Source organism: Petaurus breviceps, unplaced genomic scaffold (genome assembly GCF_028583685.1).
Source record: "Petaurus breviceps papuanus isolate PSGF00001 unplaced genomic scaffold, PetGlider_PUasm1.0 90537, whole genome shotgun sequence".
Lineage (NCBI taxonomy): Eukaryota > Metazoa > Chordata > Mammalia > Diprotodontia > Petauridae > Petaurus > Petaurus breviceps.
This window is the reverse complement of record NW_027187271.1, coordinates 1,383,506-1,406,277: the sequence shown is the minus strand read 5'-3', so window position 1 is coordinate 1,406,277 and position 22,772 is coordinate 1,383,506. Positions and strand designations below refer to the sequence as shown.

The 22,772-nt window shown below is 46.6% G+C and overlaps 2 protein-coding genes across 7 annotated transcripts; one reads left to right on the top strand and one right to left on the bottom strand.

Moving 5' to 3' along the window:
* Nucleotides 1-6: 6 nt before the first annotated feature.
* LRCH4 (leucine rich repeats and calponin homology domain containing 4) lies at nt 7-11,602 on the bottom strand. 6 transcript variants are annotated; one of them, XM_069063265.1, is made up of 18 exons: nt 11,214-11,602; nt 6,441-6,585; nt 6,105-6,231; nt 5,805-5,910; nt 5,131-5,267; nt 4,871-4,986; nt 4,580-4,679; nt 4,165-4,255; nt 3,979-4,049; nt 3,799-3,860; nt 3,516-3,632; nt 3,192-3,251; nt 3,036-3,112; nt 2,821-2,904; nt 2,510-2,607; nt 2,161-2,298; nt 1,987-2,064; nt 7-520 (listed from the first exon to the last, which is right to left on the bottom strand). In XM_069063265.1, the coding sequence occupies exons 1-18, from the start codon at nt 11,431-11,433 to the stop codon at nt 398-400; spliced, it is 1,950 nt and encodes a 649-aa protein (XP_068919366.1). In that variant the 5' UTR covers nt 11,434-11,602; the 3' UTR covers nt 7-397. The 6 variants fall into 6 exon arrangements, with proteins under 6 accessions (XP_068919366.1, XP_068919362.1, XP_068919363.1 ...); XM_069063261.1 differs by lacking the exon at nt 7-520 and adding an exon at nt 1,059-1,718 and having other exon boundaries at nt 11,214-11,601; XM_069063262.1 differs by lacking the exon at nt 7-520 and adding an exon at nt 1,059-1,718 and having other exon boundaries at nt 3,036-3,109; nt 11,214-11,601.
* A 186-nt stretch (nt 11,603-11,788) lies between these two features.
* On the top strand, nt 11,789-19,124 carry FBXO24 (F-box protein 24). The gene is made up of 8 exons (XM_069063268.1): nt 11,789-12,242; nt 13,865-13,963; nt 14,067-14,250; nt 15,097-15,335; nt 15,591-15,825; nt 16,710-16,868; nt 17,245-17,366; nt 17,607-19,124. The coding sequence occupies exons 1-8, from the start codon at nt 12,078-12,080 to the stop codon at nt 17,769-17,771; spliced, it is 1,368 nt and encodes a 455-aa protein (XP_068919369.1). The 5' UTR covers nt 11,789-12,077; the 3' UTR covers nt 17,772-19,124.
* Nucleotides 19,125-22,772: the final 3,648 nt, after the last annotated feature.

Below are 22,772 nucleotides of genomic sequence, written 5' to 3'. Positions count from 1 at the left end.
AGGAGGCTCCTGGCTATTATTTATTGGGAGACCTGACACAGCATGAGGTGTCAAGGGATATTTAGTCCAGATACTTGCTTGCTCCATCTCAGACCTCTGCCCTCACCCTCACAAGCCATTTCTTCAGCAGGCCACGGGGAGTGTTACAGTGGGAGCCACAGCATTTCAGTAGGAATTACTGCTCCCTGATTGGAATGAGGCCAGTTATGGCTGAGGTCTTCCCACCCAGCTAGGATTCCAGGGGCAGGACACCAGGACATGGGACCAAGGGAACATCCCTCTGTCCCATCCCACATCCAACTGATTTGTGGGCAGCAGTAAACATCCGTATTTGTTGGTGCAGGGAGAAGGGTGACTGGGTTCCTGGATGTCTTGTCTGATTCCCCCTTCCCCTCTCCTAATAAGGCCCATGGGACCCTGCCTGCTCCAGCAAGGCGTGGACAGCAGTGGCGATGTTGGGGAGTCCCTTTTCAGGGGTCCCCTCCTCTTCTAAGATGTGGTGGGGCTGGCACAGGGACTCCTGAGGGGGGGAGGGGGAAATGAAGGATTCTAGGTTAGTCTTTGTGAACTCACTTCCCTAGCCCAGCAGTTCCTGGTGAGGCTAGTAAGAGACTTGCCTGAGGGCCCACTCTGCACTCAGCCTAGATAGCCCACTTCCTCCCAAGTCACTAAATAAAGGACACAGGTTGAATGGTAGGGAGAGAAAACTAAGCCCCAGACTCTGACTACTTCCTCTCCCTTTCTGTTCTTAGCCAGCACTGTCACCTGTATCCAGCCCTGCATACAGACACTGCACATAGACTGGAAAAATGGGAGAGAAGCCTTGAAATGGTTAACACAAAGTGCTCATTAACTGTTAATCACTGTATTGGCATAGGATCTTATGCTAATGGGTTCTGAAAGAGGGAAGATATACTGCAGATGGCCACGGAGTGTGGCAATGCTTTTGGCTCAGGAGACTTCCTATTTATTGGCTAGAAAAGGGAAGTAAGTGGAAGATGGCACCAAAGTGACACAGAGCAGATACAAAATACACATAACATACGCAGACACAGTGATCAAGGTCTATACAGTTTATAAACAAAGAGGGAGATGGGCAAGGGCCCCTATCATCCCCTAAAAATATAGTGATCTCTCTACAAAATAAAGATAATTTAACAGGAGGCAGGGGAGGTAAAGGAGGGACCAGTAAATGAGTGCAGGGGGCCAAAGCCTCTCTGAAGAATCAAGGGCCAGAGCTGAAGGACCCACAATGAGGATCTACAGGAATGAGGACTGGGGCCCAAGGTGGAAGGGCAGTATGGGGCTTCTGAAGTCATTGTGTACATATATATACACACACATGGAAAGGGGAAGCAGTACAGCTTTGTGAGGGCAGAAGGCATCATTGGTCAGAACAGGAAGAGGGTAGCTGAACTAAGTCCCCACAGTGAAATTTTTTTTTTGGGGGGGGGTGGAGTAGGGGAAGGAATTGTCATAAATAGGCACATGAGGTTTGGGGATATACAGACTCCTGGGTCCTAGGAGCCTAGGAGCCCAGCATAGGTGACATAGAGCAGGAACATGAGGACCACGTAGAATAAGGCGAAGCCACCCAGGCTGGGAGAGAGCCCAAGGGGCATAGGGCCCTCCCCACCACCACACTTCACAGCCTCCATCGTGGTATGTAGCCCCTGGGTGGTACCCTGGAGGAGGTCGGAGGGCAGGCACAGGTCAGCCTGCGGTGGGTCAGAAGGGGTAGGAAGCAGAACAGACAGACAGACGTCAGAAGCAGCAAAACCTTTCCCTCCCAAAATTTCCTCATGTGCTGATATTATATTGGCAGCCACCCATAGGCTAAGCTTTCTCCCATCAAACATGCTGATTCAGCCTAGGACCCCTTCCATTTCCTTCATGCAACATACCCAGCCCTCCTTCCTTAGGTACTCTCCCACCTCCACAGCATGCACCCCACCCTGTAAGCTCCCATAGCATCTTGCTCCATACCTGAGGGACTCCCATCTTTCGACAGGCCTCTAAGAAGCTCTCCACATTCTTTTGAGCCTTGAGAGCACTAAGTTTTGGCTGAGATAGGGATTGAGGAAGTTGGAGGTGAAATATAAAAGGTGACTACAAACCCTCCCTCTTTCTTCCACCCTATCCTCCCCGCTATATACTAACCACAGCAGGCGAGGGAACATGGATGAAGGGCACAGAGCGTGGACGAAGGTGGTTGGCTAACTGACATAGGACAACACCATTAGCCAGAGCATCTCCTAAATCCTCAGGAAGGGGTTGTTGTAGGCGAGATTCAAGGACCTGAGGGCACATAAGGGTTAGATTGCTGATTCTCTACCTTTCCATCTTATGAGAAAAAGAACAGCTTGCTTTGAGTTCCATGAAGTGGGAGTTAGGGGACACCCTAATACCTGAAAACAAAGTTGGAGCATAATTCTTGGGTACCTGAAGAGAATCCAAATCTTGGATTCTCAGATTGGAGTTGAGTGTGATAAGACTGAGGAAAACCTACCTGTCGAAGTTGAGCCATTAACTCTTCCCTGTCTGTGGCCTGGGGGGACCTTCGTGGTCTCAGAACAGGGTCTGATGAAGATGGGCCTGGGGAGGAAGCTAAAGACAAAGGTGACAAAACAGTGCTGTTGTCTTTCCTTCTCCATAACAAACCTCAAGCATTTTCCCTCAATACTCCAACTGAAATCTTTTTTTACTAATTCTGTGAAAAATAAAACTAGGGTCTAGGAAAATGTAGTACGCATGTTCCAGCACAGTGGGAAATGACTGGCACAAGGATGTAGGAAGATGCTCAACATGCCCACGACTCACCTGAACTGCTCTGAGAAGATGAACGGAACAGGAAACTGTTTGGTTTTTGGATGGAGCCAAGTGGCTGGGGAGAAGGGCCTGTAGCTAGGGGGATGTGGGATAGAAGGAGGGAAAAGACGAAAACCTGAGAATGTTAAAGTAGTACTACATCCCACCACTTTCCATAGTTCTGATGATCTCATCTCATCCCCTTACCCTTCAGGGCCCTATCTTACCTGGACAGGTGGTATGGTGAGGGTGAGGGTTGGGCTCAGGGGCTCCAGGCTGGGGGCCACTTCGCTTGGAGGGACTGCTAAGGGGAGAGAATTAGAAGAGGATATTTTGGAAAGGAATGAAGGGAAAGCTGAAAACAGAAGGGAGAAAAGACTTACTTGTAGGAGGCTATGCTGGTAGCACTTCCCCCACTACCTTTGTTTGCCAGTTTCAGGAAACTAGAAGTAGACCAAAAGACAGAAAATGGAAGATAAACATCAGAAGAATATTTACATAGAGTGAGGAATGGGACAAGGTGGGAAAGATCAAGAACAGAAGCCTGGGGCCTATGGCATACAGGAATGATACACATAGAAAGGCAGCTTCTTCTAGCCCCACCTACCACCCATATGTGGCCAGTCACCAAGTCCTATTATTAAGTCCTAGTGACATTGAGAGACAATGAGACTAGTGCAGTCTCAGCCCTTGTCCATTTCTCATACCTCTCCTTTCTGGGGGGTCCCCATATGCCTCCCTGCTGCTGTTGCCTCCTCTCTCGATCCTGCCATAGCTGCAGAGTGTCTGGCCGACGACGTTCTTCCCCAGCTGGTTCCTCCAACCTGAAAGGGCACAGGCAAGTCAAAAAAGTACCCATCCATGGGATCCAAAGGGAGAGAAAAGTCAAAGGAGGAGAGAAAGGTTACCCGTGGGGCAGAATGAGGAGTGATTGGACTAGGGTGATACAGGAGCAGTGGGCTCTAGGTAATGGGACTAGGGAAGTGATACCTGGCACTAGGAGGTCTTTCTACTTCCACTTCTGGGGTCTTTTGCCCTGCCAGTTGCTGCTCCTGGGAAAACAGTTGTGTTGAGAGATTTGCTGTGTCCATTCCCCACATTACATTTTCCTCAAGGGTCCACCCAGCCCTCCCATCTCCCCTTGCATTACTAAAGCTGCAGCCCCCTCACCTCAACAGGGCCTCTCTCCTCCCCAGGTACACTGCTGTCTATGAAGTCAATTTGCTCAGGGTCACCATCACCTGAGAAGGCCAAGGGAGAGCTCTGGTCAAGGGAACATCTAGCTCCATCTTTCCAATCCCAGAATTACTAATGTTCCATCTCCTCTCCATTCTCTGCCACTCCTGCCCAACTCACCTGTTCTATCTTCCCTCTGCTCCCTAGGACCCCGAGGTTCTTGGGCCAATTCTGAGATACGGAAAGATAGTTCTGAAAATTCATCTGTCAGCTATAAAAAGGGAGAATGAGGGCCTCTGAGACCAACCCCCAATATCACAATCAGGAGGATAGGTGTGTGTGTGTATGTGACAGTATCAAATATCAAACATGAGTCTGGTCCTCCTGCTGGTACTCTCAACCCTTTCCATGGGAAGCAGATAGGCCCAGGCATCCAATAAAAAAAATAAAGCCCCTTGACTCCCAGTACCTGTGTCCTATCTATTTCTTTTTCTGGAAAAGGAAGATAATAGAAGCAGTGGATCTCTTTGCCTGAGAAAAAATACTTCTTTCCTAGGGGTTGGGAAAGGAATGTCCCACTTGGGGAGGCCCATACCTCATTTCCAGACCACCTTTTACTTCCACTGTCAACACTGTGGAAACCAGAGTCCAACCCACCATCATACCGATGTCCACGAAACAGATCTTCTACAGGGCTAGAGTTGGGGGAAGCCATGGTTAAATGTTAATTGGATAGTTCTAATACTCCCCTCCCCCACACATTACATTCATATCCTCAAATTCTTCATTTATCTGAGAAAAAGCACAATCCAAAGCTATGATGAACACAAAGCTAGAACATGGGCTCTCATTAATCGCATAGCTGCTTCTATAAGCTGTGACCCACCAGGGGCTGAAGCTTGTTGAGTGAGAGGGTGGCAGGTCCCCAAATCCAGAGACTCCCCGCTCTCCAGCCTCTGATGAAAGGTACTTGAAGATATGAAGCTTTCCCTTCAGGCAGATCTGGGGGTCAGGAAAAAGAGAGGGAGAATGCAAAAAGAGCTATGAGGGGCAGTCTTCAAGGTTCGCCTCTTTCCAACTTTGGAAAATGGCTCTACAGATAAGCTGTATCCTACCCACCTGCCCTTCTGGTGCAGGGTATCTCACCTGTGCAGGAGGGCTCTGAAGGGGGTTGCTATCCAGTAGAATGACCTGGAGGTGCCTGAGGCGGCGAAAAGAGCTTGGGATTCGAGAAACATGGTTACAGGAGAAGTCCAAACGGACAAGAGGAAGATCTCCCAGCTCTGGAGAGCAAATAATGATTTGGGGTTGGACCATGGAATAGAAGGTCAGCTATCTATCCAACTAGTCAACTAACTATACAACTCTATTTCCCAGTGCTCCCCCACCCCACAACACCTTCCATTCCTGCTAGGCTGGTCTCCTGTCTATTGGTTCACACCATGCTCATTCCTATCATCATGTAACCCTCTCTTTGAAGGCCTCTATCCAAATCCTATCAGCCTTCAAAGTCAGCTCAAGTTTCACCTTTTCCATGAAGCTTTCCCTGGCTCTTCCAGCTCACACTGGTCTCTCTTTCTCTGAACTCCTAGTATACTTATAATCAGAACCACACGATTTAGCATTTAATTTACATACTGTCTTGTACTTTTCTGCCTCATGTCTGTTAGTCTCAACTAGGTCTGTGAGAGTAGGGACCACACAAGCTTGTTTGTTAAATGACTGGTTAATTTGAGGGGGGGAATGGGTGGTGGGTGGAGGGATGCTTCCTGAAGATCACTGAGGATTCTACTAACCCCCCAGGCCCTGACCTCCCTCACCATCAGGCAGAGTGCTGAGCTGGTTCCTCCGAACATTAAGGTCCCTCAAGGAGTGGAGGTTACCCAACTGGAGGGGAAGGGACTGGAGCTCATTGCTGCTTACATCCTGAAATTAGGGAGGAAGTTGTGGCTTGAGAACAGGGTCAGGCTATGAATCCTTGGATCAGCCCCTCTAACCCCATCCATTTAATTTTCTGGCATCATTACTTATTCCCCCGCCTTCACCCCAGCTCCCAGCAATTGTTTCTCCTCAACCTTCCCTCCAAGGACCTCCCCTCTCCCTGGCTGTCCCATTCTCACAAGCTGTCTTAGGCTTCCCAAGGCCCCAATGTCAGGAGGCAGGGCTCCCAGCTTGTTGTTGCTGACAATGAGCACACGAAGGGGCAGCTGGCATATATAAGGAGGCAGCGACAACAGTTGATTCCGGCTGTAGTAGGGGGGAAAAAAAGGTTGGCTCACATTTCACACCTATATGGCCCAGGGAATGCTTCCCTGCTTAGAAGGTTCTGTAAAGTTTAATAGTTCATGATTCAATCCCAGGGTTTGACACCCATACATGAGGCTCAGAGTGGGGCAAGATATTCCCGCACCCCTTTGCTTCTAAAGCTGAGAACCTCCCCCAAATAACCACTGTACCTTAGGTTGAGGTAAGTAAGGGCTGTGAGGTTCCCCAGCGCTGGGTTCAGACACCGAAGACAGTTGTGATAGAGGCTCAGCCCCTCTAGGGACACCAGCTGGCATGCTGCCTCTGGCACCTCAGGGAACCGGTTCCTGGACAGGTCTAGAGGGGATCAGGTAGAGTAGGGGATAGCTATGGGAAAGCCCAGTCCTCTCTCTATAACAGGGTTCCTGACTTACCCAGAGGTGGCATAGGCATCCCCATCTCTTACTATAAAAAAGGGGTGAGGCATCTAGGTGGTGCAGTGAATAGAGCACTGGCCCTGGAGTCGGGAAGACATGGGTTCAAATCTGCACTCAGACACTTAACATTTATTAGCCATGTGACCTTGGGCAAGTCACTTAACCCCAATTGCCCTGCCTTCCCAACAATAACAACAACAAAAAGGGTGACTTTTTTATGATTTTTTTTTTGCTTTTTTGGAGGGCAATTGGGGTTAAGTGACTTGCCCAAGGTTACATTTGTGTGTGTGTGTGTGTGTGTGTGTGTGTGTGTGTGTGTGCACGTGTGTGTGTGTGAAGTGTCTGAGCCCAGATCCAAACCCAGGTCCTCCTGAATCCAGGGCCAGTGCTCTATTCACTTCGCCACCTAGCTGCCCCAAAAGGGTGACTTCTTAAGGCTAACATGACTTGGGCCCCATGCCTCCTTAAAGATGATGAGAGAGAATGCAAGAGGAAACACAGAAAATGGTGAAGTTATGGGCAGGGGGGGCAAGGAAAAAGCCTTAGACAGGGCAACAGGGGTCCCCATCTCCCTATATGACACTCCTCTTTCCCATCCTCACCTCATTCTTAGCTTATCTCAGGGGAAACCAAGATTCTCTGTGTCCTTGCTCCAACTGATCAGGTAGAAAGAAATGGCCTTCTCCAAGCGGTGATGAGATAGAGATCAGGATCCCAATAATTTTAAAAAACCTTCCTCTCAACCAATTCTCTGCAGACTGGCCCTACATGGCTACTTGCCCAGAAAAGCTGTCATGGTTGCTCCCCAATCAGGCCCTCTCCCTCCAACCACATTGCATAACCAGTTTCACTTCCTCTCCACCTTGACCCTGCTTGGAGAAGCTCAGCCTTCACTGAAACAACGTCTCTTCTCCCCCCAACTCCCAAGTGTAGGATTAAAAGGAAAACCCAGAGGTACTTAAGTCTACAGAATTTAAGTAGCTGACTAATCCACCTAAGTCAGATTCCCTCCCCAGGAAATCCCAGAAACCCAAAACTCCTTTTGTTTCTACTGGTCAACCTATAGGGGTAGGTTCTCCAGGATCTGGAGTAGAAGGCTTGGACAACTGTCTGGATTACACTTCACCCTCATCTTCCAGTGCTGGAGGAAGAACTTTCCTGAGGTAGGGGGCATCTAGCCACCTAGGAAAACTTTTCCCAAAGAAATTGGTCTCATGACAAAGTGAAATGGAAAACAATCTATGCACCAGAATTCCTTTTATCCACCAGAATTTTTCACAGAGCAAGCAGAAGGATAAAGCCTCAGAAGGTTCTTCTTTACATTCTCCCCCAACCTATAGATAAGTTATATGTCATCTGAGAAAACATTTCTGGAAACATCTAGGACTCCCACCCTCACTGACCACCACATGGAGAAGAGGGTAAGGGTGGGAACAAGCTGGCACAGGGTTGTGGAAAAACTCCTCGAAGTAGGAAGGGGAAAGGTTGTGGGGGAGGGGGAAGGGGAGGACAAGGCAGAGAAAGGATGTGGTCAACAGCAGGGCTGCCAGCACTTCTCTTTTGCTATAACTACTCCCCAAACCCCTACCTCAGGTTCATCCCTGTGTTGTGCCCCAAGGAACAGAGCCCACTGGAATGAGGAGATAAAAGGGCATTTCTCCTGTATGGAGAGGGAGGTATTGAGATAAATGGACTAGGGAAAGAAGAGATCATTTCTTCGTGTTCAAAAAGAGCTGAGAGAAGGAAGAAAAATTAAATTCTAGCTTTCAAGTCAGAAGGCTAGAATAAAGAAATGTAGAGGGAACTCTGATGTTTTATCAGGGTGTGGGGAGGAGAAACACTAAAGAGGAATCTCTGAAGAAAGTGAAGTTTACTTCTTTGTGAAGATGGAGATTGTAATAGGCAGAAAGAATAAAGTTAAAGGGAAAGGGGGCAGAGAGGTACATGGGTTTCCTTCCCAGTGAGGGGCAGAGTAGCCTCAATTTCCTTTTTAACATTGGAGGAAAATCACAGAACCTGGTTGTGAAGCAGAAATTGGGGGAGTTGAGGGGAATAGTTAGAAGAAGGTAATAAATGAGGCAGGATAGCATAGTAGTAAGAGTACTGAATTTGGAGTCATAAAATCTCTTAACTTCTCTGGGCTTCTATAAAATTGGGAAGTTAGGTTAGATGACTTAAAAGGTCCCTTCCTATTCTAAATCTAAGATCCTATGATATGATGCTATCCACCTTTAAGGAATCCTGTGCTCCAATCACTTCCCTTTCCCACACTGACCTACCAAGAGTGTGAAGGCGCCCTGGACAGAACAGAAGCAGGCTAGTCCATATAAATCTACCAGAAGGAAAGGAGGTGGTGATGTGGTTGAGGAATAAGAAGATTGGTTCAAGGAGAGCTAAGATTTTCCCATCCTCTCTATCTGCCACATGGTTGTGCATAGATACTCCAAAGTCCCAGATAAAACACTAGAAGAAAAGTGAGAGCTGTCTGAGTATGGGAAGAGGGTAATGACTGGTAAAAAGAAAAAAACAAGTGGGGGTAGATTCTAAATGGTTCTTCCTTCTCTCTCCCCCCACCTCCAGTGCCTCCTGTCAAAAAAACCCACCAAGAACCATGGGTGACATTTGGTCTTTTGCAAGGCAAAAAATACAGACGCAGCTTGGTGGCTTGGATGGACAGAGCACTGGGCCTGAGTCAGGAAAACCTGAGCTCAAATCCAGCCTCAGACACTTCGTAGTTGTGCAACTCTGGGTAAATCACTTAACCTCTAATCATCTGACAATAGCATCCATTGGGGAAGGAAATGGCAAATGACTCCAATATCTTTGCCAAGAAAAGTACATGGACAAGCTTTGGTCCATGGGGTCATGAAAAGCTGGACACTACTCAACAACAAAGCCTATTATATAGGTTGAGGAGATACCCAGAGAAAGAGATGTCTTGGAAGTAGAAATTGGTGGGGGTGAAACAGGTGAAGGAGATGGGAAGACATAGATAACCCAAAGCTAACTTAAACAGAGAGGCCTCCTAGCCACTTAATATATGAGAAATGAAGAAAAGGGAGACATACTGGTTCTTTCTAGTTCAGAACTGGGAAGTGGGAAGGCACAAGCACTGACTTCAGGAAGGAAAAGACTCCTTAAGTCTGGTGGTAGAGAGACTTCTAACTCAGTGAATATAGATTAAAACCAAAATAGGAGAGGGATGGTGTGGCTCTAAACAACATAGGCTAAGCCAGGGTTGGACTTTAAGAATGCAGTTTTCTAACAGCTGCTAGCTCTAGGTCCTAGCATGCCTTAAGAAGCAGCTGAGTCTGAGCTCCCCTGGCAATTTCCCCAGCTAACATCAGCTTAGCAGATACCATGATCAGAAGGTAATGTCTATTCCTCAAGTGTTAAGTATGAGGGAGAAGGTAATTCATAAGGAGCTACTGTAGTAGAAAGTATACTGAACTAGGAGTTAAGAAACCTGAGTTATAATCCCAGTTAGTAACTTGTAGTTATTACAGGAAGATAGTAAACCTTCGTGACAATGGGTAAGTTAGTTTCCTTTGCTGACTCTGCATCTTCATTTGTAAAATAACAAGGATGGATAACAGGATCTCTTTCTAAAATTCCTCCCGGTTCTGAGGTACGGGAATCTTGACTAAGAAGAATGGGGGTCAGGAAAGAAATAGAGAGTATCAGTCTTTTCTCCTTTCACTTCTACAGGATCTGATTTCTCCATCTAACTGCAGTCTTAACGACCTTCTAGGGAAGGAAGCAGAAACTGAGATGTGAACTCTATGATCCCTATGAGGTCACAGGCTCCTCTCAGTGACCTCATGGAGGACAAGAGAAGCCTCAAATAAGAAACCAGGAATACGATAGGGCAGTTAAGCCTAGGAAAGACGGCTTCAGTTTACAAGGTTCTTCCCTTAGGCTCACTGATTGGTTGGGTTTGGTGTGAAGGAGAGTGGGGAAGGAGGAGGTGTGCTGAGATTGCAGTAAGAAAACCAGAACCATCAGGTTCCAGAGTGGGTAGCCCTTGGAGAAGGCAGTGGGTTCAGGTGAGACTTGAGCTGAAGGAGAAAAGTGGTCAAAAGTCATTAGGGTCAGAACTTCGAAATGAGGAGGTATACCAAAAAGTTTAAGTCACTTAAGATCTCTGGGGCTTCTCTGTTTCCTCATCTGTACAATGAAGAGGTTGGGATAGATAGTAGTTACGATTTCTTCCGGCTCTAGAAGAGGGGGACAGCTACGGTGCAAAGCCGAGGACGCCAAGTTATGCAAACGAAGAGGCGCGGTCAGAAAAGTTCCAACTAAAATTTGGCCAGTTGGGGCATAGCTTTCCAAACGATCAGGGAATGCAAAAGCCAACTGGCCAGGTACGGAAGGAAGGTGGTAGTTTATGCAGAGGGCGATCAGATTCCGGCCCGGCCAGACCGAAGGGGCGTGACCATGCAAAATAGAAGGCGCAATCGGAAGTTCTCAAGGGGAAAAATACACAGGAGGCGTGGTTATGCAAATAAGGACCCTCTAGTCCCAGGCCCGGCGCGGGGGCGCACTCACCAGCTTGAGTGATGTCCGACAGGTCGTAGCCACTGGCCGTGCCCCTGGGGAATTGCTTCAGACGCCGGTTCGACAGGTTCAGTGTTCCAGTGGCCACGGCCTCCTCTAGAGCCCGCTCGGCGCTACGGCTACCCGGCAACCCCGTAGATCCCGGAACCCGGGTTGCTGCCGCAGTCTCCTCGCCCCCGACGGCGGGAGGGGCTACTATTGCAGCCGCCATCCGCCCCCGGCAATTCTCACAGCTGTCCGACGGACGGGAGCAGCTTTACCCTCCCCCTTTCCGTCCTCGGAGCCGCCGTTGTCTCTCCGGGAGGAGAGAGAGGGGTCAGAAACCTCGCGGCGCAATCGCCGTCGCGGGACGGGTGCGGCAAGCCAATCAGGACTGGCTACGGGAAGATGACTCTGCCCTTCGAGTGAGGGGAGAGAGAAGAGGAGGAGGGATCCGAGCCCTTGCCAACGGCCGCGGCTCGAGGCTGTCACACCCCTTGATGCTATATCCAATCATAACTCCCGAAGCTGGACACGGAGCTAATCAGGTTCAGCTAGAAGGCGAGGACTCCAGCGCTTGGGCAAAAGGGAACGTCAAACGACGCGAACACAGTAGGCCGTGCCCTCTCCTCGCAGCAACCAATCACATGTTAGCAACGGGCGAGTGGCTGCCAAACAGACCAATCAGAAGACCCTCAGGAAGGAAACTAGAGGCTTGAGTTTAGGGCGTGGTCTCCGCTCTGAGGAACGTTTTTGTCTGCCAATAGTAATAGAAGGGGGCGGTGCCAGGGCTAAGTTGGGAGGAGGTTGAGGTTCCTCTAACCTGGGAGAAGACCCGTGTGAGGGAAGCTATGGGTACTATCGCTAGGGGGCAAGATGAGCGAGCGAGAGAAAGTTGGGAGCCCTCTGGGAGGATGGCTGGCTGAGTACCGACTGAAAGTGAGGAGGAGCAGGGGAACGAAAGGGGCAGGAACTGGTGAGAAGTACTGGAGACTGGCGGCAGATAAAGAGGCACGAGTGTGGCAGGGCAAGTGTGCAAATGTATGGACTCCTCAGGCAGTGAGGGTGCAAGGTTGGTGAGCGTGCCAGTGTGAAGGTTGTAGAGGTGACGTATGTGTGCGTGTCAGTGTGAAGGTAGTACAGGTGTTGTGCATGTATGTGCCAGGAAAGTGCCGGAGACCTGAAGCACCCTGAAGGACCGGGAGAGTGAGGGTCCAGTTGTTGTTGAGTGAGGCCCGGGGAGTGAGCACACACTGCTGCCTGCCTGGGGTGCTTGTCATGGGAGTGGAGCCTGGTGAACTCTCCACCCCAAGCTTTTCTCCTTTCCAGCTCAGGAATACAATTACAAATCCCTATCCCCGGCGAAACGGTTTTCCTTCTATTAATAAAGACAACTCTCAAAGAGACCCTGAGGCTGTGTGCCGCCAGAGGCTTCCAGGAGTCCTGGGAACAGCTCCGGGGCAAACAGCTCTAGGATTTGGAGAAAAGGATTAGGATCAAAAGAAAAAAAATTTCTCCCATATTTTCTTCCCTTCCCCCAAAAGAAAATCAGTTGCATTTTCAGGTATGGAGATGTTTTTGCTGGGGCATAACCCTGAATTTTTTTTTCCCTGTGGTAGTACTGGTGAGACTGCATAACCTGACTGATGATTACCCTTGAGACCAAGAGCTGAAAGCTAGCTGGGCCAGGATTAGGTCTGTAGTCAGTAGCCATGGAATATTGAAGCCAACTAGCCAACACATGGAACAAATACTGAGCATTATTAGGATGTTGTTGTCCTAGGAAGAAAACCCTCCATCATATCCCCGCCCTCCCCAAGAGTCCATTTTCCAGACCCCAATAAAAGTTGGCAAGAAAGGGAGATAAACTACCCCAGGATTATATGATACATAGTCCTAGTCATTACTGGAATATGAAGTTGGAGTATTGGAAGTTGTGGAGTAGGAAGGAAGATCTCAGCTACTGCTCCTGAACAAATCCTGAGAGAAAGAAGAAGTGCTCCTTTATTGAAGAATCATGCTGTGAGTCCTCTGAGGCCAAAGGGTAAGGGATTGGCTAGAAATACAGGGGCTTGCTAAGAGATGAAGTCCTGGGCAAGGTTGGGTACACAGGTCACAGTGGCTGGATGGTGAGGTCACAGAGTTTGTTTGCCTGGTGCTCCATGTGGGGGAGGGGCCACAGAGGGGGAGGGGCCTCAAAGGGCCCCCAAGCCCAGGCAGGGGGCATGGTGTGGGAAGGGCAGCACTGGTGGGGCCAAGGAGCTGAGTGAAGGGGGAAGGGGGGCCCAGGTGGCCAAGGAAGGGAAGGAGCAGGGGGGGGGGGGGGGGTCAGAATGGTGAGGAGGAGCCGAAGAAGGAGGCTGCAGAGATTCACAAGGCTGTGTGGTCCAGAGGAGGGGCTCAGGGTGAGGGGGACAGAGGCTAGGGCATGGGATAACAGCTACAAGAGAGTAGTGTTAGGGTAGTGGGGGAATAAGTGTATGTCTTGCACAGAAACAAGCCTGAAAGACTGATAGACATAATGGGAGGGGAATACAACTATGAAACTAGAGGAGAAAGATAAAAGGAAGGAGAAAAGCAAGAGTTACAAAAAGAGAAGAGGGGAGAAAAACAGTGGCCACACGACTCTAAATGATCTTGTCATTTTTCTACTCCTTGGGTAGGTAAAGCGGAGCTGCCCCCCATGTGGACCAGAACCTGGAAGTGGTGGGAAGAAGGGCAGAGGGAACCCTGTGTCTGTTCAACTGTTCCCCCCTGAGCTGGTAAGTTGAGAGACTTACTGGAAGCCTGAGACTTCGGGGGTCAGCGGTGAGGTTGGGCCAAATACCCAACTGATTAATACATTTCTTCCCGTGAATCTTCTAGGTGGAACACATTATCTCATTCCTCCCAGTTCGGGACATTGTTGCTCTGGGTCAGACTTGCCGCTACTTCCAGGAAGTATGTGATGCTGAGGGTGTGTGGAGGAGAATCTGTCGCCGGCTCAGCCCCCGACTCCGAGAGCAGGGTGCTGGTGTTCGGCCCTGGAAAAGAGCTGCTATCCTAAACTGTATGCCTCAATAATAGGATTCCCCAGCCCCAACCAACCCCTTCCCCAACCCTGGGCTCTAAGCTCTTTTTCTTACTTCATCCCAAGACTTGAAAAACCCTGGGAGATTCCTTGGGAGAGATTTACTAAACTTCAGCTGTATGCCCTCCCCATTTAGATTCCTAGAATCCTAGACATAGCCTTTTAACAGCTCCTCAAGAAAACTCCCTAGCCTAAAGATTCTTGAATACTCCGATAACCCCTACTACTGTATACCCTATCCAATAATACCTCCCCCTCCCCCCAAAAAACACCAGCCTTTAGTCTAGAGACCAGGCACTCTTCCAGAGAAACCTAAAGATCCCTAGTCCTAAACAAATAGACAAATAGAATTTCCCAACTTTTCTCCAAGATTTCTCCCAAAGCTCTCTAAAGATCCTTAACTTTGCTTCCCTAATCCTCTTGTCCCTGAGGGTATCAGGGAGAGGTCTGAGTTCTGGATTTCTAACTCTAGGCTCCATATGAGAGAGGATTATTGGACAAGCCTTTCTCTGTCTCTCCCCATCACCTCTTTCTCTTTGTTTTGTTTGTATGCTTGTCTCTCTCCCAGTGTTTTTCCTGATATCTCTGACACAGGGCTAGACTTTGTAGCTAAGCACCTCTTTGGGGGGTGGGGAGATTTGGCATGGGGCAAAGGAGTGCCCAGGCCTGTGACCTAAGAGTTAGAAAATGTGGGTATGGATTTTTTTTAATGATTCCATGTAAATGGGAGGGGTAGGGAACTAAGAACCACAGAGTTGCAGAATCCAGTTTGTCCCAAACTTTTAACCACTGCCCCCTGCCATATATAATTTCCCCCTCCCCCAGACACCAAAGGCCTATACTTCCAAGCGTTTGGGGGCCGCCGCCGCTGCCTCAGCAAGAGTGTGGCCCCCCTTCTTGCCCATGGATACCGACGCTTCCTGCCAACCAAGGACCATGTCTTCATTCTTGATTATGCTGGGACTCTCTTCTTCCTCAAGAATGCACTGGTGTCTTCCACTCTTGGCCAGATCCAATGGAAGAGGGCATGCCGTTATGTTGTGCTGTGCCGAGGAGCCAAGGATGTGAGAGACTGAGACCTTATAGAACCCTCTGCCAAATTCCTCATTCTCGGGATCCAAGTGCCTGGGACCGCCCCCTTAAACCACCACTATGGGTGTCCTCTTAGACCTAGGCATCTGGGAATTTAGCTCCAACCATGGCCTTCCAGCCCTAGAATCTTGGGACTAATAATTTCTACCAGTTCTGGGACTAAAGTATCCTAACTGCCCCTACCTTGTTGCCAAGTTGGAGCCCAGGTATTCCTATTTTCCTTGCAGTTTGCTTCAGATCCACGGAGTGACACTGTCTATCGTAAATACCTGTATGTGTTGGCCACACGGGAGCAGCTTGGAGGGGTGGGGGGGCCTGGTGGAAGAGCCTGCGACTGTGTGGAGGTTTATCTGCAGTCCAGCGGGCAGCGTGTCTTCAAGATGACATTTCATCACTCCATGCGCTTCAAGCAGATTGTGCTCGTTGGTCAGGAGACTCAGCGGGCTCTGTTACTGCTTACTGGTATGGTCCTGCCATCTCTCCCAAATCTAAAGTCACAGAATGTCAGTCAGAAGAGGCCTTAGGAGTTCCTCTAGTCTATCTTCCCCTCCGTTTTACAAAAAGATGAAAAAACTGAGGGGGTGATTTGCCCAAGGTTACACAGCCTAAATTAGAAGTCCAGATAGTTGGTCCAAGGCCCTTTCAGAGGCCATGCTGGCCTTCCCTTCCCCTAATTCCATTAAATAAACATCTATTAAGCCCCTACTTGTTACACCCCTACTAGGTGTTGGAGAAGATAAGCACAAATAAGTAAATGCTTTAGAAAGGTAAAAAAACCTCCACATTTATATCTATATCAAATGTTGGCCTTCTCTAATGCAGGGTTAAGAGGGAGATAACTCAGAACTTGAAATGTAAACCCCCCCCCCAAAAAAAAGTAAAAACCCAAAGTGCTTATATGCATGTAATAAAGAGCTTAGATGCATAAGCTCCTTAGGTAAAAAGATTATCTCACTTATATTTTTAATCTGGGCCTAGCAGAGTACCTGGCACATAATAAGTGCTAAATGTTTGCTAATGGATCCCTATGTATCCATTCTAGACCCCAATTCTGCTTCAAATTCCTTTAACACATGGATCTTGACAATTTAACTTCCCCAAATTCTTCCTGTCCCCAGTCTTCCTATTCAACTGAGTTTGAGAAGACTATCAGATGGAGGGGGTGGGGAGAAACTTTGGTGAACTTGATTAAGTCACTTCCCTAGTGTGTCAAATCTTCCATCTCAAAGCAGAGGAAGATTATTCCCGGGTTTTGAGTGTCAGTTTTAATGGTGAGGGAGTGGGGGTCTCCTATTCCCTTAAAATCCCTAACAATCTCTTCCTGGCCCATACCCTACATTCTCTAGAAGAAGGAAAGATTTACTCCCTGGTGGTGAATGAAACACAGCTAGACCAGCCTCGGTCATACACAGTGCAACTGGCACTGAGAAAAGTGTCTCGTTGTCTGCCCCATCTCCGAGTGGCCCGAATGGCCTCCAATCAAAGCAGCACACTCTACATTACAGGTACATCCCCCAGGGCCCCAGTCTGATAATATCCAACAACTTCATTTTAAATCTCTCCTTGTTCAAACCCTCTTCATTTGCTTCTCCCATGACATATGTACAACTATGAATAAGTTCATTATTATTATGAGTATTATTAATGTGTGTACTGAGCATTCCAGTACCTGGGATCGCTACAGACTTTAGAGTTATGGTCCCCACTCACTCAAGGATCCTAACTGTCCCTAACCTTCGATCCTGTCCTCTGTCCCCTTCTCCCTTATTCCATTTCTCCAACAATCTTATCTAGAGATAGCCTTCATCCAGGGGTGGGAGTCTCCTTGGGACATATAGGTATTTTAGGAGCTTCATTGCTGAGAACCCCCACCACCCCCAGACCAGGGGGGAGTGTATTTTGAGGTACATACTCCTGGAGTATATCGTGATCTCTTTGGGACCCTTCATGCCTTTGATCCTCTGGACCAGCAGATGCCACTTGCCCTCTCACTACCTGCTAAGGTAGGACAACTTCTAATGGGTGGAGGGGGGGAAGGGGAGACCTAGGAAGCAGAAACTGTGGGGCTGAGAAGGGAAAAGATTTGGACAAAGATGGGAGGGGGAGTCATCAGGGGGGTGTTGGCTTGAAAAAAAAATTGGGAAAGAAAAAGGTTTTAGGGATCTGGTCTTGGGAGTTATATTCAAAGGAGTTGAATGCCCTGCCCTTACTACTGCCTCTTCTACTTCACCCTTCTCCCCCAGATACTATTCTGTGCTCTTGGCTACAATCACCTTGGTCTGGTAGATGAATTCGGACGTATCTTCATGCAGGGAAACAATCGATATGGGCAGCTAGGGACGGGAGACAAAATGGACCGTGGGGAACCCACTCAGGTGAGACCCATGACCAAAATTTGGGGGACCTGACCCAGGTATCCTGATACACATCCTCTTGCTCTCAGATTGACTCTGCCTCTCCTATTCAGATGCCCCCAGAATTGAGTCCCTAGTCCTCAGTCAACTCAAGAAATATTGATTTAGTGTGTTTAAAGGAGTGATAGCTTGTTACTCCATGTGCATAGCAGCATCAGTCAGTCTATAAACAGATATTTACTGAAAACATTGTGTTTGGCAATATGCTATGGAAAGAGCAGGAAAGAAATAGGAAAAGTCTTTGTCTTTAAAGAGCTTACAATCTAACTAGGGGAGATTATGACAAACACTTGAAACAACTAGAAAACACTATAATATTCAGTGCAACAAACATTCAGTGTTTAACATATGTGTGTCTATCAGCTTTGTGCTGAGTCCTGAGGGAGACAAATCTTACATTAGGTTTCTTGCCCACATGGGATTTACAGTCAAGAAAGAAGATAAAATACACAGTAAGACATGATACCTTTACATAGTGATTTGTAAGGTCATAGATACAGAACTCATAGGACTCCAAGAGGCCATTTAACTACTCCCCTCATTTTACAGTTGAGGAAACTGAGTACCAGAGAGTTAATGACTTAGCTGAGGTCACATACAGCTTAAAAGTAGCAGAGGTGGGATTTGACCCAAGGTTCTGTGACTCACAAACTCATTTCACTGCCCATTTGAAATAAGATTGGATCAGCAAGGATGGACCAGATTATCAAGGACCAAGAACAAAGCTGATGTGGCATAAAGTGGCCATCAGAGATTTTTAAGTAGGGCCATGGATGAAAGTAGTGGTTCATAATAATAATGTTCCTGTAGCACTCAGTTTTCAAAATGCTTTTCTCACCACCCTTTATGTTATGCAAAAGCAAGTATTATTCCCTTTTCACAAATAAGGAAACTCAAGTTCAAAGAAATTATGACTTGTTCCAGGATTATAAGAGACTGGGACTTGAACCCCCGTGTCTCCTGATTCATAAGCACTCTTTCCATTCAACTACACTGTCTCTTATGAAGGAATGGTCTGTGATTGATGTGTTGGTTGGTTTTGCTGAACTGCTTTTTTTTTTCTCTTTAATTTACAAGGGGGATGGCTCACTGGGAAGGGGAGGGACATATCTGGAAATGAAGGTGATGTAAAAACAAACTTATCAATAAAAAACTTTAAATGATACCAAAAAAAGAAAGAATGCCTGGCAGATGTGTGAAAGATATACTACTGCAAGGGGGAGAAGAAGAGTCAGGGAAGCCATTCATTCAAAACATTCAAACTAGGGTCCTTACAACTTTACAATCCTGATGTTAAGTATTTCCCATCTACTCCTCTGAGCTTTGTGGAGGATACAAGATGACTGAGATACAATCCCTGCCCTTAAGAAGCTAATATTATAGCTAGTGAGATAAAACATGGACAAACAATTCTAACATAGAATGTAATAAAAAGTTTTAAATCCTGACTCTGTCGCTTACTCCCATGTGACTGTGGGCAAGTTGATTAGTCTCTTTGGATTTCGGTGTCCTCATTAGTAGAATGATGAGTGGGTTGGACTAGATGACTTTCAAGATCCCTTCTATTTCTGAACCTATGATCCTACAAAAAGTCATAATGTAGGTACCTATTAAGTGCTAAAGGAATTCAAAGGAGGGAAAGGTTATTTCCATCATTGGAGGAGGGCAGAGGTACTTGGGAAGTCAAGTCAATGGCACATATTAAGCACCTACTGTGTGCCTAGGCATAGTGCCAAGTGATGGAGGTACAAAGAAAGCTCCTCCCCAGCCTGAAAAAGTTAGTTCTTTGTAACTAATGATAATAATAGCATTTGTAGAGCATTTTAAAGTTTTCAAAGCACTTTATAGATATCTTACTTTATCCTCACAACAGTCCTGGCATGTAGGTGCTATTATTTTTCCCATTTTACATGTGGAGAAACTGAGGCAGATGATTAAGTGATTTGCCCAGGGTCACACTGCAGTGTGTCTAGGCCAAATTTGAACTCAAAGGTAACATTCCAGCCTGGGCCTAGGTGACCATGAAAATAATCCGGTAATGAGGTGATAAGAACCTGGACTAGGGTTGGAGGCATTAGGAATGTAAGGGAAGTATTGAGAGACATTTTTTTTAAAATGTCTTGGTAATTGACTAGATGACAACAGAGATGGATATATGGATGAATAAGGTTTTCAGAATGGTGGTACCTCCAACAGAGGCAGGGAATCTAAGAATTGGAAGGTACTTTAGAAATTATCAAATCCAACCACTATCTGAACAAAAATCCTCCAGCCTTTGCTGGAAGACCTCCAGTGAGAAAAGGAAATTACTACCTTCTGAGAAAGCCCATTCCATTTTTAGACAGCTCTAAGTAATAGGAAGTTATTCATTACATCAGGTCTTAAATTCTGACCTTATACCATGCAGAGAGATCTAACCCTCCCACATTATAACCTTTTCCTTTAGGTTAAATGTCCTCAGTTCTTTCAAATGATGCTCATGTGGCATGATCTTGAGACATTTCTCCATGCAGATGGCCCTTCTTTGAGTGCTATCCAGATTGTCAATGTCCTTCCTAATAATCTGCATTCAGAACCAGACACACTATTCTAAATATGGACTTAACCATGGCAGAATACAACAGGAGTATCACCTCCCTAATCTTGGACAACAGGCCTCTCAATGCAAACTAAGATACAATGAACTTTTGGGGCTCTTACATTATACTGTTCACACATATTGAGCTTGTAATATTATAGTAAACTATGAGATCTTTTTCAGGCAAGCTCTGTTCTTATAGCCATACTTCCCCCAGCTTTCACTTAGGATGTTGATTTTTTAAACTTAAGCATAAATAAGATTTGACATATTGCTATTAAGTGTCATCTTATTAGACCAGAGGATCTTAGATTTGGAGCTAAAAGAGCACTTAGGAGACCATTGAATCCAAGCCCTCAGAAACTGAGGAGCAAGGAGGTTAAGTGATTTGCCTCAAGGTTACACAACTAATCAATAAATATTTATTAAGAACCTGATATGTGTTAGGTACTCAGGCAAGATTTGCCAATCATAGAAAACATTTATATAGTGTTCGTGCCAGGTACTATACTAAGTGGTTTTCAATTATTGTTTAATCCTAACAACAATCCTGGGAAGTAGGTGTTATCTCCATTTTACAAGATGAGGAAATTGAGGCAGATAGGTTAAGTGACTTGTCCAGGGTCATGTTAGTGATGTTGGATGTGAAGTTAGGTCACTTGGGTCTTCCTGACTCTACCCACTGTATCACCTTCCAGCCCCTATTCATAAAATAAAGTTGAATAAACCTTCCTGTCTCCAAGTCCAACATGCTGTCCCTGTTGCTTCTACGGTCTGGTCTGTTGCCAAGGTCTTTCACAATTTTGATTCTATCATTTGTTCTCTCTCCCTTTTAGCTTTGGGTATTCTGCTAAGTTTGAGAAACAGGACATTTAGGCCTCTATTAGCCACTGTTGAAAATGTGAAATAGTAGATACTACCTCTCTCCCATCACATGCAATTATGATGTGTATTTTTGGTTTATATCTCTTTATATATGTACATGCTTTCACCACAGTAGAACGTGAGGGCCCTTGATGTTAGGGATTCTTTTGTTTTTTTCTTTCACCAAACAAGCATTAATTTTTTAAAATTTGTCTTGATATTTTTTGTTTTTATATCACCTTCATTTATATCTCTCCTCCCTCCCCTATCCATCAAGCTATTTCTTGTAACAAAGAATAAAGAGGGGAAAAAGCAGTTCAACAAAACTAGCCAGCATGTCTGACAGCCTATGCAGGGTTCCACAGCCACAATCCCTCACCTCTGCGAAGAAGGTAGGGGGGTGCATGTTCTAATGTCTGAGGCCAAAGTTGGTTATAATTATATATTGTTCAGTTCCATTTTCTTCTTTTCATTTACATTGTTGTAGCAATATATATTACTTTCCTGGTTCTATTCACTTCACTGTATCTGTTCATATATGTCATCCCTTATTTGAATTCTTCCTATTCATCATTTCTTTTGGTGCAGTAGTATTCCATTACATTCACTTAATTAAGTCAAATCAACAGGTATTTATTAAATTTAAGCTCAACATGTACCAGGCACTATGCTAAACACTGGATTAGGCATTTTTTAATCAATGAGTATCTATATCCAGTATTTATTAAGCACCAGACATGGTTACAAAAACAAAAAAAGAAGCGGTGTATAACCTTCAGAGTGTCCATACTATTAGAGGGAAATAACATGTATATAGAAAAATAAATAAAAAACAACTTATGGAAAGAAGGCTAGAACTGGGTGGTGTGGGGTGAAGTGGGCGGTCAGAATAAGGCTTCTATAGGATGAGGCACCTAAACTGAGCTCTAAAGGAAACTAGGGGTTCTAAGAAGGACAGTCAGAAGGGAGGGGCTTACTGGTATGAAAGCCTAGAGAAAGGCAGAAAGATGGGAAACAGAACATCATGCATGGAGAATGTACATTTTGACTGAAGGTAGAGTTTATGAAGGGGGAATAATGTGCAATAGGCCTGGAAAGGGAGGCTGGAGCCAGACTGTAATGGACTTTATTTTTTTTTTTTAAGCAATTGGGGTTAAGTAACTTGCTCAAGGTTACACGGCCAGTTATTATTTCTGGGTGTGGTGCTGAGTATCTGAGCCCGGATTTGATCCAGGTCATCCCGACACTGGAGCCAGTGCTCTTACTCGCTGAGCCACCTGGCCACCCCTAAGCAATTGGGGTTAAGTAACTTGCTCAAGGTTACACAGCCAGGTGTTTCTGGGTGGGTGCTAAGTGTCTGAGCCCGGGATTCGATCTCCAGGTGTTCTCAACACTGGAGCCGGTGCTCTTACTCGCTGTGCTACCTGGCCGCCCCTGTAATGGACTTTAAATGCCAAAGGAGTGGCACCGTCAAAAGATCTGTGCTTTAGGAATATCCATCTGGCAGCTGTGTGAAGGGTGAATTAGAAAGGGAAGAGATTTGGTGGGGGGGG

Bases quoted from the DNA above. Each gene is read 5' to 3' on its own strand.
- LRCH4 (XM_069063261.1), bottom strand. From the start codon at position 11,433: ATGGCGGCTGCAATAGTAGCCCCTCCCGCCGTCGGGGGCGAGGAGACT. The intron at 3,252-3,515 runs GTATGAGAAATG...GTCTACTTCTAG, and splicing joins GGACCCCCCAGAAAGGAGAG to TTTCCTGAAACTGGCAAACA. The intron at 2,608-2,820 runs GTGAGTCGTGGG...CTTTGTCTTTAG, and splicing joins ATCTTCTCAGAGCAGTTCAG to CTTCCTCCCCAGGCCCATCT.
- FBXO24 (XM_069063268.1), top strand. From the start codon at position 12,078: ATGAGCGAGCGAGAGAAAGTTGGGAGCCCTCTGGGAGGATGGCTGGCT. The intron at 14,251-15,096 runs GTATGCCTCAAT...CCCCTCCCCCAG, and splicing joins AAGAGCTGCTATCCTAAACT to ACACCAAAGGCCTATACTTC. The intron at 16,869-17,244 runs GTACATCCCCCA...CACCACCCCCAG, and splicing joins CAGCACACTCTACATTACAG to ACCAGGGGGGAGTGTATTTT.